We start from the raw sequence: 17,093 nt of genomic DNA, 5'->3' as shown, positions 1-17,093 counted from the left end.
TCTTTACTTGGCAATGCCTTAAAATACATGCTATCCATTGAGACAGTTGGGTGCATACAGCTGAGGTCAAAAGTTTACATATACAGAAGCTAAAGATATTTTAACTCAGTTTTTCTCAACTCTGCACATTTCATGTTACTGTACATTTCTTTTGGCAAGTCAATTAGGGCATCTACTTTGTTTACATCTGAGGTAATGTTCAAACAATCTATTAGAGACAGATTTATTTCAGCTTTAATTCACTATATCAGAATTTCAGTGGGTCAAAAGTTTACATACACCAAGTTGACTGTCTCTTTAAACAGTCTGGAAGATTACATAAATTGATGTAATGACTTTTTAGAAGCTTCTGAATGGCCAATTGTCATAATTAGGAGTTAATTGGCACCCGTGGCTGTATTTAAGGGCCAAACTTTTTTGCCCTTGATATCATGAGAAAATCCAAGCAACTCAGCCAAGACCTCAGGAAAAAAATTGTGAACCTCCACAAGTCCGGTTCCTCCTTAGGAGCAATTTCCAAATAACTGAAGGTACCATGAGCATCTGTACAAACAATTTTATGCAAATACAAAAATATTGGAACCACGCAGACACTGCATCGTTCCGGAAGAAGACATAAATTAACTCCCAGGGCTGAACAAACTTTGATCCAAAAGGTTAAAATGAACCCCAAGAAAACAACAAAGGAACCGGTGAAGGAGTTGGAGGCATCAGGTACCAGAGTATCTACATCCACCATTAAGAGAATCCTACATCGCCATGGCCTGAAAGGCTGTTGCGCAAGGAAAAAACCCCTACTCCAAGACTTGCATAAAAAAGCCAGAATGAATTTTTCAGGTGATCACAAGGACAAAGACTTAGCCATTTGGAGGAGTGTTCTCTGGTCAGATGAAACAAAAATTTAACTGTCAGGCCGTAATGATCAGTGCTATGTATGGAGGGAACTGGCTAACTGATGCTAAGCAGCCATACCACCCTGTACCCTTCTAATGTTAAACTGCTGAAGCTAAGCAGCCATACCACTCTGTACCCTTCTCATGGCTAACTGCTGAAGCTAAGCGGCCATACCAGCCTGTACCCTTCTAATGTTAAACTGCTGAAGCTAAGCAACCATACTACCCTGTACCCTTTTAATGTGCCCTTCTAAGGTTAAACTGCTGAAGCTAAGCAGCCATACCAGCCCGTACCCTTCTAATGTTAAACTACTGACGCTAAGCGCCCATACTGCCCTGTACCCTTCTCATGGCTAACTGCTGAAGCTAAGAAGCCATACCACCCTGTACCCCTTTCATGTCTAACTGCTGAAGCTAAGCAGCCATACCACCCTCTACCCTTTTCATGTCTAACTGCTGAAGCTAAGCAGCCATACCAGCCTGTACCCTTTTCATGTCAAACTGCTGAAGCTAAGCAGCCATACCAGCCTGTACCCTTCTCATTCATAAACTGTTGAAGCTGAGCAGAAGTGCGCTTCAAGAGTACTTGTTAGTGGTTTGGATGGGAAATAACCTGGTGGAAGAGTACAGGTGTGGGGGTGTCCTGGTGTTTAAGGACTCAGAGGGAGTGTCTGTGGGGTCAGGGGGAGTGTCCGTGGGGTCAGGGGTGTGTCTCTGGGGACAGGGGGAGTGTCCGTGGGGTCAGGGGTGTGTAGGGGGAGGGTCCGTGGGGTCAGGAAGTGTCTGTGGGGTCGGGGGTGTGTCTCTGGGGTCTGGGGAGTGTCTCTGGGGTCAGGGGGTGTGTCTCTGGGGACAGGGGGAGTGTCCGTGGGGTCAGGGGGTGTGTAGGGGAGGGTCCGTGGGTCAGGGAAGTGTCTGTGGGGTCGGGGGTGTGTCTCTGGGTCTGGGGGAGTGTCTCTGGGTCAGGGGAGGGTCCATGGGGTAGGGGAGTGTCTCTGGGGTCAGGGGGAGGGTCCGTGGGGTCAGGGGAGTGTCTCTGGGGTCAGGGGGAGGTCCGTGGGGTCAGGGGGAGTGTCTCTGGGGTCTGGGTGAGGTCCGTGGGGTCAGGGGAAGTGTCCGTGTGGTCGGGGGGCGTGTCTCTGGGGTCAGGGGAAGTGTCTGTGGGGTCGGGGGGCGTGTCAGAGTGTGGATACTCACAGGCCTCCCTCAGCTTCTCCTTGCGGTAGTGCAGGGCCTCGTAGTCGTCATGGGGCTAGCGGGCTGCCGGTCGGAAGCTCCAGATTGGTCGGGGGGCAGAGTTCTGCAGGGAGACCCGTGGCCAGAGCAGTGCTCTGTGGCTGGGCTCTCCGCTCCACTCAGAGCGCAAGCTCTGATTTGGGTGGTTCGAGAATACAACGTCCTCCGCTTCTAGTTCAGACATTTAGGCTCTGAACATCAGTATTTTCAGATGAATCTGAAAAAATCACTTCCCCGAGGACTGCTAGAAGCCTGCTGACCAGAAGCTTCTAGAGAAAGATGCACCAGTGCTCAAGCATGATTCACTTTCTTGTCAGTATAGCTGGGAACTGATCTTTAACTGACCTTTCAGTTGGTCTGAATAAACCTGAGAAATTACATTTCAGAATGTTTCATGACATGGAGGGAATTTTATTAATAATACTGTTTATATTGAATGTTATTCATTTTCATTGAATGGTTATATTTTTTTAACTTACTTTGACTTACTGAACTGTGTCTGTCGTTTGTAGACTATGAAGTATGTACAAAGTCAGACTAAAACTTTGGTATTTATCCTGGATTTTGAATCAGAGCAAAAATGCTGGTTTATCTCCTTTAAGAGTGTTTAATTTTCATTTCTGCAGATGTGTTGAAAGGGATATAATTTTGTAGGATTAGCCAGAAGAGATCTTAAATAAAACAGACTGCGATAAACGACAGCATTTTAAAACATCGGGGCACATATGGTAACCTCAATATCTGATCAGAACATTTATGGTGCTGGTGCTTTATGCAAAATCCTCTGCTGACACTGCACCTCAGCTCAAGGTGGTTTCTGCTTCATTTAGCACAGGAAGAATGGCCTTCACAGCACAGACAATGTTTCATCACACAAGGAACTCCAGGCCCTGCTGAAGAGAACCTGCAGTGACCTCTGAATGACCTACAACAACCCCAGAGACTCTGTGTCTGTCTGCAAACTCAGAAAACCTGCGTCTGTCTGCAAACCCAGAGACCCTGCGTCTGTCCGCAAACCCAGCGACCCTGTGTCTGTGTGCAAACCCAGAGACCCTGCGTCTGTCCGCATACCTAGAGACCCTGCGTCTGTCTGCAAACCCAGAAACCCTGCGTCTGTCTGCAAACCCAAAGACCCTGCGTCTGTCCGCAAACCCAGAGACCCTGCGTCTGTCTGCAAACCCAAAGACCCTGCGTCTGTCCGCAAACCCAGCGACCCTGTGTCTGTGTGCAAACCCAGAGACCCTGCGCCAGGGACCCTGTGTCTGTCTGCAAACACAGAGACCCTGCGTCTGTCCACATACCCAGAGACCCTGCGTCTGTCTGCAAACCCAGAAACCCTGCATCTGTTTGCAAACCCAGGGACCGTGTGTCTGTCCGCAAACCCAGAGACTCTGTGTCTGTCCGCAAACCCAGAGACCCTGTGTCTGTGTGCAAACCCAGGGACCCTGTGTCTGTCTGCAAACCCAGGGACCCTGTGTCTGTCTGCAAACCCAGAGACCCATGCGCCAGGGACCCTGTGTCTGTCTGCAAACCCAGGGACCCTGTGTTTGTCCATAAACCCAGGGACCCTGCACCAGGGACCCTGTGTCTGTCTGCAAACCCAGAGACCCTGTGTCTGTCCGCAAACCCAGAGACCCTGCACCAGGGACCCTGTGTCTGTCTGCAAACACAGGGACCCTGTGTCTGTCTGTAAACCCAGGGACCCTGTGTTTGTCCGTAAACCCAGGGACCCTGTGTCTGTCTGCAAACCCAGGGACCCTGTGTCTGTCTGCAAACCCAGGGACCCTGTGTCTGTCTGCAAACCCAGAGACCCATGCGCCAGGGACCCTGTGTCTGTCTGCAAACACAGGGACCCTGTGTCTGTCTGTAAACCCAGGGACCCTGTGTTTGTCCGTAAACCCAGGGACCCTGTGTCTGTCTGCAAACCCAGAGACCCTGTGCCAGGGACCCTGTGTCTGTCTGCAAACCCAGAGACCCTGTGTCTGTCAGCCAGCCCAGAAACCCTGTGTCCGTCACCCAGCACAGAGACCCTGTGTCTGCCTGCAAACCCAGAGACCCTGCACCACTCAGCCAGCTCAGAGACCCTGCGTCTGTCAGCAAACCCAGAGACCCTGTGTTCATCACCCAGCACAGAGACCCTGTGTCTGTCTGCAAACCCAGAGACCCTGCACCACTCAGCCAGCCCAGAGACCCTGTGTTCATCACCCAGCACAGAGACCCCGTGTCTGTCTGCAAACCCAGAGACCCTGCACCACTCAGCCAGCTCAGAGACCCTGCGTCTGTCTGCAAACCCAGAGACCCTGTGTTCATCACCCAGCACAGAGACCCCGTGTATGTCAGCCAGCCCAGAGACCCTGCGTCAGTGTCCTCATCTGTGGAGCCAATCAAGGCCTTATAACATGGATAACAACTACCAGGGACATATATATGGCTCTTCAAATTACCAGCAAATACACATTTAAAGGTATTCTAAGTGATCTGCCGGCAAGCTGCACATTCTAAATGCTCTTTAAAGCATTTAAAGGTAGTGTAGTATAATAGGTAAGGAGTTAGTCTTGTAACCTAAAGGTCACAGGTTCAATTTCCAGGTAGGACAATACAATTGTACCCTTGAGCAAGGTATTTAACCTGCATTGCTTCAGTATATATCCAGCTGTATAAATTAATGCAAGGTAAATGGTGTGTAAAAATTTGTGAAAGTCGCTCCGCATAAGAGCGTCTGCTAAATGCCTATAACGTAATGTAATGTAAATGCTTGTTAACATATCTGTTGATAAACTGCACTTTTTAAATGCTTGCTAAAGTATTTGTCAGTAACAGGCACATTTGAAATGTTTTTGTAAAGAATTAGTCAGCCACCTGAAGTTGAACCTCATTAGGAATTGAAAGAATCCAGAATTTCTGACAATTATAATCAAGTTATACACAGGACTGAGAAGAAGGATTTATTTTACTATGATTACTGCAATCATTTATGGATCAGTGCACGTATAATTGAGACAGAGATGTTGGGTTGGGTGAGACAGAGACAGAGGTATTGGGTTGGGTTGGGTGAGACACAGGCAGGGGTGTTGGGTTATACAGCAGGGGTCTTTGGGTTGCGTGGGACAGAGGAAGGGGTGTTGGGTTATGGGTGAGACGTGGTAAATAATCATGTATCACATAATGGCGGTTAATGAGCCATCTCTACCCACAAAGCACTGGGGCTAAAGAGTCAGCCAAGGTCATCTCCATGGCCTCAGACAATAAAAACAAAATGGACATAAGGACTCTTCTGCCTGACACTGCCTGCAGAAATATTCAGTTTTCTTTGTACATTTTTAGATTTGATATTCAATTTTAATTGTAATATTAATATCTTAGCAAATTATACTCACAACACAGCAGTCACAGGAATTGCCAATCTCACCCAGTGTGCTACAACTAATAAGCTATTATGAGTGCAGTCCACAAACGATCCAGAGGTTTAAGTAGGGGTAAGGTCTTCATTAAGGTCTTCATTGCAATAAATCTCAGAATATGTACTAAAACCACTGACTTCAAGCAAAGATTTCTCGCCAATAATTTAAAAATATGGTATAAGAAAAAACTGCAGCTGTAAATAAAACTCAGCATTCAGACATGGGGTGGTTGATTGCTAATACTTAATCTTTATCAGGTGGCATACTAAAGATTAGTCTTCTTAGAAAATCTTTCTGGTAATTTCCATAAGTAATCTTTTCCCTTTCCCTGTTGACACAAAACTAGTTTAGATAAACGTTAAGAGACTGCGCTGAAAAGGTAAGCGTTAATTTAATTTGAGGAGGCAGGAAGATAAGTCACCTGCCCGCGTGCTACGAGACGTGGCCACTTGCGCTGTCGTCGAACGCTGCCTGATTTAGTTTCTGAAGAAAAATGGATCAACGCCAAAAGGCTGTGCACCAGCTCTGAAGAGAACCGAGCGTTGGCTTTTCCCCGTCCGCAGGGACCGGGCTATCGGCTTTTCACGGCTTTGTCAGCACTTTGAGGGCTGCGGGAATAATAAGTTAATAAACTGGCTTGTCTGTGCCGTCAGTCACACACCTGCGCACCACTTAAGTCACTCTGCAAGAAACTGCACTCTGACCTTGGCTCTGGATAAGGGTCGTATTTACTCAGAGAAAAGCACTGCACTCTGACCTTGGCTCTGGATAAGGGTCATATTTACGCAGAGAAAAGCACTGCACTCTGACCTTGGCTCTGGATAAAGGTCATATTTACTCAGAGAAAAGCACTGCACTCTGACCTTGGCTCTGGATAAGGGTCGTATTGACAGAGAGAAAAGCTTTTCATTTCTTGAACGTGACGAATGTGACTTCACGTCAGGCGTAAAGTGTAAAACACTTTGCATCTTCAGTGACGTGGAAATGCTCCACAATGCTGATAGTGCGATGGATCTCTCCTTCCTGCCGTGTTTAAATGAGGTAAAATAACAAACCGCAGTCAGCTTGCGTAGCAACCTGAGAAATCGTGGCATCATTAAGACCGCTAAATTCCGAGATTACGCTCTAGCTCATTAACTCTTGGTAATTTCCTGTAATTGGCTTGTGTCCTGCTACTCGTATCATTACTGCTGTATAGTGTGTCTGTGAACCCTGACAGAATTAACACGAGGCGTTCCTGTGCTGAGCTGCCGAGAGTATAACATAGTGACAGCACGCTAGCGCTCTGGGACTGCTGGGGCAGTGAGCTCTGCATCCTTACAGCACGTTAGCGCTCTGGGATTGCTGGGGCAGTGAGCTCTGCGTCCTTACAGCACGTTAGCACTCTGGGACTGCTGGGGCAGTGAGCTCTGCGTCCTTACAGCACGTTAGCACTCTGGGACTGCTGGGGCAGTGAGCTCTGCGTCCTTACAGCACGTTAGCGCTCTTGGACTGCTGGGGCAGTGAGCTCTGCGTCCTTACCGTGAGGTGAACCATGAGATGAGAAAGCCTGTGTTCCAGATTGTATACTTGTGCTACATGCTCTCATGTACCTGTAAGACCATGCATGTATATAACATCGCCATAGTCCAGTACAGACACAAAGGTGGCAGCAACAAGTCTCCTTTTGGCCTCGAAGGAAAAGCAAGACTTGTTTCTAAAGTAAAAACCTAATTTCAACTTCAGTTTTTTCACCAGTTGCTGAATGTTCGTATCAGTAAATATCTAATACTTTGATAAATTTGCATTGCCTACATTGCTATGGTTCAGATTAGTCAGGAAGATCTGGAAGCCAGGGCCCAGCAGCAGGAGCCTGGGAAAGGGACCAGTCAGGGAGGGGGGGGCAGGGAGGGGAAGGGCAGGGTGGGGCAGGGCAGGACGGGGTGGGGCAGGGAGGGGCAGGGTGGGGCAGGGTTGGGCAGGGAGAGATGGGGTGGGGCAGGGAGGGGCAGGGTGGGGCAGGAGAGATGGGGTGGGGCTGGGCCAGCGGGGCAGGGTGGGGCAGGGAGGGGCAGGGTGGGGCAGGGTTGGGCAGGGAGAGATGGGGTGGGGCTGGGCCAGGGGGCAGGTGGGGCAGGATGGGCGAGGCAGGATGGGGCAGGATGGACGAGGCAGGGTGAAGCAGGATGGCGGAGGCAGGGTGGGGTGGGGCAGGGAGGGGCAGGGTAGGATGGGGTAGGGCAGGGCGGGACGAGGTAGGCTGGCGGACGGGGTGGCGGCCGGGCCGGCAGGGCAGGGTGGGGCAGGATGGGGCAGGATGGGGCAGGGTGGGACGGGACAGGGCAGGGCAGGACTGGACGAGGCAAGGCATTCTCTTACTCATTGAGCAGGGGAATGGAGGTTCTCCTCTTGGTTTTCTGGACCATGTTGGCCTGGTTTCTCAGGGAGATGCTGATGACAGAGGGGGCCAGCTTGCAGGGCTCCCCGTCCACCTGCATGGGGATGGGCTTGTAAGTGGTCAGGGTGACCTCCCGGCACTGGTTCAACCGCTCGCCATGACCTCCGACCTGCAGCGTGGCCTATGTGAAAGACAACACAGACGGGGGGTCAGCTGTGCACGAACCAAGCAACAGCCACAGTGGAATATACTGCAATATACTGCATATATATATATATATATATATATATATATATATATATATACATATATATATATATATATATATATATACATATATATATATATATATATATATATATATATATATATATATATACTCTTCTGAAAATATAATGATAAATATATTTCACAGCCAGGGTATACTGGATTTTAATATGTTTTACTTCAATATATTTTCAGTATATTACATTTGCGCAAGGAACACCTTTCTCATTGAGCATTGGTCTTTCACGTAGATCACACAATAACAGCAATTTGAAAGGCCAGACAATGCTTTTTAAATAAAAATAGTCCTTCTACCCCATTATGACATTATAAATCTGATTGGAAAGCTCTGTCTGACTCATTACATTACATATAACCCAGACACTGGCTCCATATTCTTGACACTGAAGGAACTGCCTTCCTTTCAATGACGATGAAATGAGGCCTCTTTTGAAAAGTAATTAAGGGTCATGGCTAAGGACAATACAATGTCAACAGCCAAGCAAGAGCACCAGAGAATGCAGCACCTACCCAGAGTCTTCTGAAGTTCAGAAAAGCAAAGGATGGAAGGAAACTATGAGCCTATGAAGTATCTAATTTCATTTTCAGAATCTGTGCTGATCCTCCTTAAGAACGGTGCTAAACACACTGCAGTCTGCTACTATGTAGAATCCAGTCTGCTAACCACTATGATTACCAATATAAACACATCATATGCAAACAGTGCTGTCAAAAGTGATGTAAAAAGGTGAACACAAAAAGTCAAAGTAATATTTTCATGACCTGAAAAGAAAAACAGGCTGTTTATGGTATTAAACGGAGAGAAAGTAAGGAAAAATGAAATAAACTGAAACCTTTTTTAAGATTTGTTGTAGAATCTGAGCTGGTTCATAAAATCAGTGACACAAACCTGCTGGTGCAAATATGTATATACTTTATTTTCTGAGCTGACCCCTGCAGTTCTGTGTGTGCATTAGAATCACAGTAGACCATAGAAAATGATAATCCAAAATTGATGTCTTTGTTACAAACTCCCATAAAGGTTATGACCAGATCAACACTTTTTCAGACATTCATCTGCATTGGAAAAAGGAACAATAACACACACACACACACACACACAGTGTAAAGCAAATATTGGGATTTTTCCATAAAACATCAAATTACAGGCATTTAGCAAATACTTTTATCCAGCACAACATTCTACATAACAGATTTTATAAAAGATTTAAATAGAAAAATAAAAATAAAGAGGTTCAGCACAAATAAGATGGTTCAGTTTTTCTCCATTTCTTTTTGAATGACCGAAATTAGAGATCAAACCCAAAGAACAAAAAAAAGGAGTTTAGGTTGGAAAAACTGCACTGGAAATTATTTTTTCCAGTGGTCTTTGTACGTCAGGAAGTTGCTTGTACGATCCAAAAAGTTAGTTCTGGCTTTATGCTATAAATAAAAGCTAATATTAAAGGGCTAAAATGCCGAAAGGATCATGGAACCACTTTACTTCCCATCCTTAGTTAATTGTAACTCTGTTAAGTTCATCCACAGGCACTACTATCTTCCAGCATCAATACTAAACATAGAAGAATGCTGAGATGTCTGGGGATCCAAATGTATTTCGGATATGAACATGCACCATGGTGGTTAGGGTGTGGGTTCCTGGGAAGGAGTCAATCATCAGCCGCAGGTAAGAGCTCCAAGGTCACGCTGAAGGTCAGGGTGAACATCCACAGAGTCTTCAGCACCTCTCTTGTGGAGGTCCAGGAGTCTCCCGAATCGGAAACCGAATCGACCATAAAAATGAGGCGGTATCCCCCGTTTGGTGGTGGAGCCTCTGATGCATAGCACCATAGATGTGTCGGTGGGGGCCCATTTAGCAGTACTGATTCAAGCCAAATCAACCTCTAACTTAAAACACAACATTGAAAAACCTGCAAGAACTGATCTCAGATAACAGGAAACTGATCTCATAACAGTAATTAAACCCTTTCTAGATGCTCTAGAGGGTCTCGCGTCGAGACATCACGCTCCTAAACACAGCCCTAGGGCCACACTGAAGTGGCACTCTGCACACAGCCCTAGGGCCACACTGAAGTGGCACTCTGCACACAGCCCGAGGGCCACACTGAAGTGGCACTCTGCACACAGCCCTAGGGCCACACTGAAGTGGCACTCTGAACACAGCCCTAGGGCCACACTGAAGTGGCACTCTGCACACAGCCCTAGGGCCACACTGAAGTGGCACTCTGCACACAGCCCGAGGGCCACACTGAAGTGGCACTCTGCACACAGCCCTAGGGCCACATTGAAGTGGCACTCTGCACACAGCCCGAGGGCCACACTGAAGTGGCACTCTGCACACAGCCCGAGGGCCACACTGAAGTGGCACTCTGCACACAGCCCGAGGGCCACACTGAAGTGGCACTCTGCACACAGCCCTAGGGCCACACTGAAGTGGCACTCTGCACACAGCCCTAGGGCCACATTGATGTGGCACTCTGCACACAGCCCTAGGGCCACACTGAAGTGGAACTCTGCACACAGCCCTAGGGCCACACTGAAGTGGCACTCTGAACACAGCCCTAGGGCCACACTGAAGTGGCACTCTGAACACAGACCGAGGGCCACACTGAAGTGGCATTCTGCACACAGCCCGAGGGCCACACTGAAGTGGCACTCTGAACACAGCCCTAGGGCCACACTGAAGTGGCACTCTGAACACAGCCCGAGGGCCACACTGAAGTGGCACTCTGCACACAGCCCGAGGGCCACACTGAAGTGGCACTCTGAACACAGCCCGAGGGCCACACTGAAGTGGCACTCTGAACACAGCCCTAGGGCCACACTGAAGTGGCACTCTGATCAGAGGCTTGCAAACACAGTTGTAGGAAATGCATGAGGTGACACTTCTCAGACGCTCTCTAAGACAGTTGTATGAAATGCATGAGGTTACACTTGGTAAATGGTAAATGGACTGCATTTATATAGTGCTTTTATCCAAAGCGCTTTACAATTGATGCCTCGCATTCACCAGAGCAATTAGGGGTTAGGTTTCTTGCTCAGGGACACTTCGACATGCCCAGGGCAGGGGAACCGGCAACACTCCGACTGCCAGACAAGTGCTCTTACCTCCTCAGCTATGTTGCCCCCAGTTCTTAGATGCTCCCTAAGACAGTTGTGTGAAATGTATGAGGTGACAGACACTTACCAGACACTCCCTAAAACTGTTGTAGGAAAGCCATGAGCTGACACTTCTCAGAGGCTCCCTAACACAGCTGGGTGAAATGCAAGACGTGCCACTACTCAGACGCTCCCTAACACAGTTGGGTTAAATGCATGAGGTGAAAGATTCTTACCAGAGAAGTCATGGTGAACCCGATGACCTCGATGCAGCCGTCGTCATGCCTCTGAGGTTCAAAGTCATGGTGCTCGCTGGGATTACCCCAGGGCATGGTGCCAGCACAGTATCTATGGAACACAACAGGGAGGACCTCAACATCCATTCAGCTAATCACCACACCGGGGGCTGTTTGCTAACGGGACAACAACAAAAAACACAACTGAGCAAAAGCCTGGTCACATGACAGACAACCTGCTAAGCCAATAAGAATTATGTAACTAAAGCTTGGCCTGTGAATATTTAAGAGCAGAATGCCCCACCCAAAAAAGAAAAAAAGATTATACAGGTTGAAGAGATGGTAAGTTCTGTGCAACTCCCTTATCCCTGGTCTAAACAAATCAGCACTTTATGCATAAATATAAGTCTACAGAAATAATGGTGTGATTTAGATATAAATATGATGCTTCAGAAATAACTGTACTGATTTAGAGTAACTCATTTATCTTCACACCCACATGAGTTATGTAACAGAACAAATTCACAAACAGATCAACACAATTCCATGGAGGAATAAATGTGCCAAAATAAAATACATAATAAAATAAATAAAAGTGGAAACATATGAATAAATATATAAATAAACTGGTAAATAATTTTAAAATTCCTCATTTTATCTTGAAATAATTAAATAATTCACACCGCCCGACTGTTCTTTTCACAATAAAATTATCGTATTTTATTTCATAATAACATGTTATATGTCCAAATGACTTATTTCCAAATGGAATTTTTATTTCCGAACCCCCTTCTTAATTTCAAAATGACACTTTTTTTTAAATGGTAAGACTTCCTGTCAATCAAAACCAGCAGGACCTGCCCACTAATCGGGTGATCTTTTGCAATCAATTACTTGGCCTCGTTCTGAGCAGCGCCTGGTGGAGTGGGTGGAATCTGTGGGGTGGTAGTTCGCTAATTATGCTCGTTTCAGTACTGCAACATAATATTCAGATAGGAGGGGCAAGGTAATGCATCTACTGACTGTGTGATGCAGATGTTCCACTTTGCACTACATAGGTAAAAACACAAAAAAAAGTTATTAAAAATTTGAGCAAAAGCTTGTGTGCTGGATCAAAATAATCACGCTTTCAATTCTAGTCGCTAGGTAAAGCTACCTTTCCAGCTTTGTCAGTATGCCAAGAGATAGCAATGAAGACCAAGTGCTAACAAGGGACTGTGAGTGGGGTGGCTCCGCTAGCTTGCTAGCAAGAAATGGGTTCTCAATTGGAGGTGTTTTTAACTTGCTAACGTAAACTGAATAATTAATAAAAAAGGAAACTTGAGTGCTGGATCAAAACAATGACACTGCCATTTGCTAAGTGTGATATCTTGCAGCTTTTTAATGAGGCACTCCAGACAGCAGACGTGTTTTTTAGTAACGTTATTGTACTGCAAAACTTTTAGGCGGTACAGCACAAATCTCTCTTACGTGCTCGTCTTTCACAGAACTTCCCTAAAACAACCTGTGACCTCACTAATCAATCGCTTAATACAGACAGATGTGATTGATTAGTGAGGTCACAGGTTGTTTTAGGGAAGTTCTTCAATCTATTACACTAAGTATCTAGTTGCAACAAGCTTCCTAGCTTTGGTAAGGAACTGCGAGTGGGGTGGCAAGTGGCATTAGCTCCGCTGGCTTGCTAGCTAGGTAGTAAGCAATAGGTTCTTCATCTGAGGTGTTCCTAACTAGCTAATGTCAGCTGAATAATGAATAAAAAGTATTTAAGGAAACTGAATGCTGGATCAAAATAACGGCATTGGCATGTGCTAAGCAATTAGTTAAAACTAGCTTCCTAGCTTCTGTCTGCATTCGAAGAGACAGTAATAGGCCCTTTTCACGCTGTGCGCTCCGAGAGCAGAATTAGGCAAAGGCAGTGGAGTCTTACTTCCGGTTCTCTACCGCTCCCATTGAGAAAAGCTAGGCCATGGTGCAATCAAGTCGCAAATGTCACTGTAGTGTCCTGCATTTTTCCAACAACAAGCCAATGCATTCTTATTTAAGTTTCCACGACTTTCCATTGGATGATGGATTGCGAGCTCGCTGGGTTACAGTGATCAGAAGAGACAAGGACGCCACGTTCCCCAGTTATTAATGCTGTTTTTTTGCCAGGTATGTTAAACTGGATTGTATATGTGTTTTAAATGTATTTGTAGCTAGCTAGTTCTGATATCCCAAGCTAGCTAAAGTGGCTACTGTATTTTGCCAAGTAATTTGATATTGTTACCAAAGACAAAATGAGTTCTAGCGATACGTGTAACTGTACTGTGTAGCATTAAAACTATACGATCACAAACTCAATATGTAATATGTAAACTATATGGTCATATTGTGCCCCCTTTTCCTTATGCTGGTGATGAGTGTGGAGCCGGAGACGCGTTACATTATTGTACTGTATACAGTAAACAGCTTGAGGAAGTATGAGAATACAATGTATACATAATTTATTCACTGAAAACAGTAATAACTGCGGAACGTGGCGGCCTCGTCTCTTCTGATTGCTGTAACCCAGCGAGCTTGCAATCCATCATCCGATGAAAAGTCGTGGAAACTTAAATAAGAATGCATTGGCTTGTTGTTGGAACAATGCGGGGCACTACAGTGACATTCGCGACTTGACTGTGCCATGGTCTAGCTTTTCTCAATGGGAGTGGTAGAGAACCGGAAGTAAGACTCCACTGCCTCTGCCTACTTCCGCTCTCAGAACTCGCAGCGTGAAAAGGGCCTATAAGGGAGACAGCCCTGCTGGCCGGGAACTGTGAGTGGGTTGGCTAGCAGCATTAGCCTTGCTAGTTGGCTAGCTACCAAACAGTAAGTTCTTAATCATTGATGTTCCTAGCTAACGTTATCTTGTTAACATGCTAATGATAATAGTTATGAAAAACAATCAAGCAAACATTTGAGTGTTGGATATAAATAAAGCCACTTTAATGTGCCAGTCACTAGTTAAACCTAGCTTCTGTCTGTGTTCTGGGAGACAGCCATGAAGACACTTCAGCAACCCAGCTATGCAGAAACTATGAGTGGGATGGCTAGCTGCATTAGCCCCACTAGCTACCTAGCAAGCAAGCAATGTTCTGAATGACAGGAATGCTAAAATTGGTTAGAATGATGCACCATTATCATAATGAAGCTTAACCTGTGCGTTTCGTGTTTTTGCTATTTGCTTTCATTCCAAGAAGGGATTTGCACTCATTCAATAAATCTGTGGATGCATCATTTATTGATCTGCACCCATGTTGGAAATGGGTGTGTGTGGAGCAACTAGTTCATCAACAGCTATAGGGCTTACCGAACTAGCTGTCATTTTAACATGCAGACCCATATTTGCAGTGCTGCTGCTTTTGCCTCGATGTGTGAGCAACCAATGACCATGAGTGATCATGCCCTACTCATGCTGATTGACAGGAGGTCTTACCATTTTGAAAAGTTTCATTATGAAATGAAAAAGGGAGTTTGGAAATAAAAACGCCATTCGGAAATAATTCATTTGGAAAAGTGTCATTATGAAATTTAAAAAGCCGTTTGGAAATTCAACATGTTATTATGAAATAAAATATAATCATGTTATTGTGAAAAGGACAAACATGAGGGGACAATTATTTAATTATTTTGAAATAAAATGATTCATTTAATTATTGACTAATTTTATTATTAATTTATATACTTATTTATATAATTTCATATTTATGTATTTTATTTTTTTCATTTCGGCACATTTAGTTCTCCACACAATGGCAGGTTATTAAGCAAATTTACAACAAACTTTATATTGAAATAGTAATTGTGCAGATATTTGATGTTGAGATTCATTTGATATTATTTCCAAAAACATTCAAAGAATCTTCTGAAAGCTGAATGCCTGAAACAATTCAGGTGAAGTTAGGAAAAGTATGGAGACCACATGCGTAATTCACACAACTGTGGGAACTATAAGAACATACATAAAATACATAATGAGGAGAACAGGCCATTCAGCCCATCTAGAACATAAGAGCATAAGAATACATAATGAGGAGAACAGGCCATTCAGCCCATCTAGAACATAGGAACATAATACATAATGAGGAGAACACGCCATTCAGCCCATCTAGAACATAAAAACATAAGAATACACAATGAGGAGAACAGGCCATTCAGCCCATCTAGAACTTAGGAATACATAATGAGAACAGGCCATTTCACTCCTCTCCATCTAGCCTGGACTTCTCTTCCTGGACTACATGACCCTGCAGTCTGCTCTATTCACTGACATTGTCCTGATATCAGTGATGAATTTTCCTTTAGCCCATTTCCACCCATACCTCCTCAGTTCACTTTCTCATTCCCTTTAATTAAATCCTCAGGGGGGCCGTCTGGGTAGTATAGAGGTATAAGCACTCGCCTACCACCGCAGAGACCCGGGTTCAATCCCCAGAAGCGATACCTCCGGCTTAGTCAGACGTTCCTACGAACACAATTGGCAGTGTTTGCGGGTGGGAAGCTGGTGAGGGTATGAGTCCTGATCGTTGCATTAGCGACTTCTACTGGTTAGTCACCCAGGGTGCCTGTTCAGCAGGGAGGGGATCAGGGGGAGATAGCGTAAAGCTCTCCCAGTGAAACTCCTCGCTGTCATGTGAAAAGAAGCAGCTGGCGACTCCACATGTATCGGAGGAAGCATGTGGTAGTCTACACCCTCCCCAGACTAACAGCGCATCGACCAGGACTGTGATACACACAGGGAATTGGTATAACAACTAAAATGGGGGAGAAAATTGGCAGAAAATGGCAAAACCTCAGGGGTTCCCCTAAATGATTCTCCTATTGTTAAGTCTGAATAGATTAAGCTGTCGGAAGTCTTTCATCATAACAATTCTAACAAGGAACCAATTCAGTTGCCTTTCTTTTTAATTCTTTTTCACAAGCCTCCACATTTTCCTTGTGAATGTTGAGGAACACTAGGCATTACAGCCAGAGCAGCTTTGCTCACCTGGGAATGTTGAGGAACACTAGGCATTGCAGTTTGAGATCCTGGACCTTGGAGGTGAGATCTGTGCCATCGCACTGGAGGGTACAGAGGCAATGAGAGAGGAGGGTTACGGAGGAAAGGCTGGTCCTGCATGTACTGCAGACGTGCCATGGTAACAGCAGTAAATTTAATCTGAACTGCAGCCTCCAGTACGGTCCCCCTGCAGTGGGGGAGAGTGGAGAGTAACATCATCACCAAGCATCCTGCACATTCCATCTGGGCTAAAGTATGGCTATCTGTTCTGGAACATTCCCTTTTACCCATGACCATCTAGCCTGGCCTGTGAGATTTCTTCCCATCTGTGAGCTGTTTCCCTCCACTAGGCAGTTTTATTTCAACTGGGGAGTTTGGTTTCCATCACTCGCTGCTTTTTTGGACTTTCAGGCTTAGTCTATCCCAATTTCTCCATCTCCTGTTTTCCTGTAAAGCGTCTTAGTAACAGCATATCTATAAACAGCACTATACAATCTGACTTTAATTGAAGATATTATGTGTGTGTAATACAGTAGAGATGAG

General features: G+C 45.6%; 1 protein-coding gene across 1 annotated transcript in view; it reads right to left on the bottom strand.

Moving 5' to 3' along the window:
• LOC135242604 (diacylglycerol kinase zeta-like) overlaps positions 1 to 17,093 on the bottom strand; it is a 152,977-nt gene that overhangs the window by 59,340 nt on the left and 76,544 nt on the right. Inside the window, exons 19-26 of the mRNA XM_064313754.1 lie at positions 16,539 to 16,612; positions 11,531 to 11,642; positions 7,889 to 8,088; positions 7,325 to 7,382; positions 4,056 to 4,412; positions 3,757 to 3,924; positions 3,363 to 3,395; positions 2,091 to 2,145 (exon numbers count right to left, since the gene is read on the bottom strand). Of these exons, the coding sequence (XP_064169824.1) occupies positions 2,091 to 2,145; positions 3,363 to 3,395; positions 3,757 to 3,924; positions 4,056 to 4,412; positions 7,325 to 7,382; positions 7,889 to 8,088; positions 11,531 to 11,642; positions 16,539 to 16,612 (1,057 nt within the window). The remainder of the gene's footprint in view (positions 1 to 2,090; positions 2,146 to 3,362; positions 3,396 to 3,756; positions 3,925 to 4,055; positions 4,413 to 7,324; positions 7,383 to 7,888; positions 8,089 to 11,530; positions 11,643 to 16,538; positions 16,613 to 17,093) is intronic.

The sequence above is a fragment of the Anguilla rostrata genome, chromosome 16 (genome assembly GCF_018555375.3).
Source record: "Anguilla rostrata isolate EN2019 chromosome 16, ASM1855537v3, whole genome shotgun sequence".
NCBI lineage: Eukaryota > Metazoa > Chordata > Actinopteri > Anguilliformes > Anguillidae > Anguilla > Anguilla rostrata.
The sequence above is the reverse complement of the archived record's forward strand: the minus strand, read 5'-3'. Positions and strand labels throughout refer to the sequence as shown.